General features: G+C 57.0%; 1 protein-coding gene and 1 non-coding gene across 2 annotated transcripts; one reads left to right on the top strand and one right to left on the bottom strand.

Moving 5' to 3' along the window:
- Nucleotides 1-62: 62 nt before the first annotated feature.
- On the top strand, nt 63-518 carry MNEG_6152 (magnesium and cobalt transport protein; the record flags this gene model as incomplete). The annotated part of the gene is made up of 2 exons (XM_014045372.1): nt 63-186; nt 382-518. The coding sequence occupies 2 exons, from the start codon at nt 63-65 to the stop codon at nt 516-518; spliced, it is 261 nt and encodes an 86-aa protein (XP_013900826.1).
- A 2,125-nt stretch (nt 519-2,643) lies between these two features.
- MNEG_t16830 lies at nt 2,644-2,714 on the bottom strand. The gene has a single exon. It is a non-coding gene; the product is annotated as a tRNA-Gly (tRNA).
- Between the last annotated feature and the right edge of the window lie 110 nt (nt 2,715-2,824).

Below are 2,824 nucleotides of genomic sequence, written 5' to 3'. Positions count from 1 at the left end.
ACACATGCACGCACGCACGCAAACACACATACACACACATGCGCACACACACACACACACACATGCGCGCGCAGGCCAAGGAGCTGATCGAGCTGATATTCAACAGCATCAGCCACCAGACCAACAGCAGCATGGCCATGCTTTCGATTATCAACACCGTCTTCCTGCCGCTGACGTTCCTGGCAGGTAAGCGTTGCGTGGAGCAGTTGTCCTGCTAATTTTGCCTACCACCTGCTGTTTGCGCCTCGCTCACGGCAGGCTCGCACACGCCTGCCCGCAGCAGCCTCACAGTACGCACGGTGCACCCTGCTCTGCTCACTGCACAACCTGATGTGTCGCTTGGCGCTAACACGCTCGTGTTCTCAATTGCTGCCACCTCAGGTGTGTTTGGCACCAACTTCGAGTCAGTGACAGCCTACAAGTGGCCCCAGGGCTTCTGGTGGTTCTGGGGCCTCTGCGCCATTGTGACCGGGGCTTTTATGGTGCTGCTGCGGTGCTGGGGGATGTTTCGCAGATAAGCCAGTGGTGCAAGGGGCGTGCATGCATATTCGCCCCTGTTGTTGCTGGCCCCTGCATGCCTGCAACAACTCACCTTGTGTCAACCGTAGGCTTTTGACGTCAAAGTCCAATCCCATAAGCATGGTTTGCCCCGAAGGAGGGCGTCCGGGAGATGCTGTAATAATCGTCCTAACAGTGACCCTACGGCATTGGTGAGAGGGGCTCACTGACTGCATAACGCTGAAAAAGACATGCAATGTGCCCGGGGCGGCCCGGTGTACTTACAGCATGGTCCCTTGGTGAGTTGACGCACATGCGCACGATCGATGGAGGCAGGAGCAAGGGCGCATGTTGGGAAGGATTGAAGAGACAGACGCAACGCCGCATAAAGTCGCTGCAAATGTTGCTGCTTGGAAGTGAGTGAACTCCATGACTTTGACTGCACAGCACAATGTGAGGGCATTGGCAATTGCTACGCACAAGCATCAGTTGTCGCACCCGCCAAACTTGTTAGGGCGCCACGCGCGCCGTGCAGTTGGCCGCCGCACACGGGCAAAACGGTGAACGTGTGAATACTGCGTCGGTTGCTTCCACGCCCTCAACCCTCAATTCCTGCCCGTGTTGCAGCAAGGGGTCAAGTTGGTTGAGCACCCAGAAAGCAGGACCAGCCAAGCCCAGCGGTGCGGGAGGGTCCAGCGTTGCGAGGCAAGCGGCGGCAGCAGGTCTTTGCGGCGTGCCATGGGCTGGTATACGAAGTTGTGCAGTCGCCTTCGGTCATGGACAGGCGCCTGAAGGCAATGGCAACTCATAAAGCGAGTCAGCGTTCGCAGCATAGGGTGGGATTGTGAGGCGCAAGGGTCGAAATTTGCACCATGACTATGATTTCTCACAATCCAGGAAACAATGGCAAGAAAACACGTCTTCCAAGCAGGCGTGGCGGCTGTGTCGTCCTTGACATACCGGCCGTAACCGCTCTGCATGCTGGACACCTGAGATCGCAAGTGAGCGTGTGGGTGATTGTTAAATCTGGTGAACAAGCGGGGCGGGACAAGGGCGATGCTCTATGTTGCGTGCCAGCAAGCACGCACAGCGAGCATCACCTGCGCAGATGGTGCGTTCGTACGGCGGGGGCACACAAACGGACTGCAGAATAAACAGGGCGTGTCGACAGGGCGGCCTCCTAACTTACGCACAGCGTTCGGGAGGGTCCGATGTAACATATCCGAAACAGTGAATCGAAGTGTCGTGCAGGAGGGAGCGGCGGGTTCTGAGAACCAAGGCAAGCGGCGCTGACACGTGCATGCTCTGCTGTGTGTGTCGAATCTTGCGCAATCGACGCCGACGCTGGTAACGACGCTGGTGGATCTATTTGAGGACTTTAGACTGGAGTTGGAGCAACTACATTGGAGTTGTAGTCGGCCGTCACCGTCTCACCGGGGATTCACACGAAGTACTAGTAGTGTGCGGCAAGCAGCAGAGTGCACAAAGCGAACAAGGTGTCCCTGCTCGTACCTTTCCGCCGGTACTTGCACCACAAATCACCTGACCTCAGCCTGAGGATGGACATTTTGACACGGGGGTTTATTCAGCTGCTTCTCCTCCAGCCAACCCGGTGGAAAGCTGAGGTTCACGCCGGGTGTGGGTGACGACGCGCTCATCATTGCGGACAAACCTGTAGGGTTGGCTGTGCATGGAGAGCAGGCGGGGCCGCTTGTGCAAAAACTGATATGCACCCACCAAACTCGGGTCGCCCAGGGCGTCGGCAGCGTTGGCCCCTGTCCCTGCACACAAGCCGTCAAAGAGCAACACGCCACCCGCCGCCTCCTCTGTTGGCAGGCAGGCCCAGCACGCTGTCCAGTGCATCAACACCCCTGGTAATGGAGTTACCTACTGTGCGGCGGCCGGCAATTGCGTATACACCGGCACAGGCGAATCTCTGGACCCGAGCAAACAAATCAGCAGCCCACGCAACAGGTTCGGCGACGTGTGCGTTTAGAGCGTCCACAACTGCTGAAAGAGGGGAAGGTCTAGTCTGGACAGCTAGGTTTTGCCCAGTATTTCATGACATTAGGAGAAACGAGACACGGAACTGTTGCAAAACCGCTGTAACACCGTTATAGAGGTGCAAAACGGCTGCAAAATCTCTGCGTCCGCGGGGACTCGAACCCCGGCCTGGTCCGTGGCAGGGACCTATCATACCCCTAGACTACGGACGCTTCCGGGTGGAAAGCTTCGAACGGTGCTACTTTGACAAATATTACATAATATAGATACAGATCGGGTTCAGGTTTTAGGTTTTTACCCCGCAAAGCTGCGGCCCGCCTGT

Source organism: Monoraphidium neglectum (genome assembly GCF_000611645.1).
Source record: "Monoraphidium neglectum strain SAG 48.87 unplaced genomic scaffold scaffold00975, whole genome shotgun sequence".
In the NCBI taxonomy this organism is placed as follows: domain Eukaryota; kingdom Viridiplantae; phylum Chlorophyta; class Chlorophyceae; order Sphaeropleales; family Selenastraceae; genus Monoraphidium; species Monoraphidium neglectum.
The sequence above is the reverse complement of the archived record's forward strand: the minus strand, read 5'-3'. Positions and strand labels throughout refer to the sequence as shown.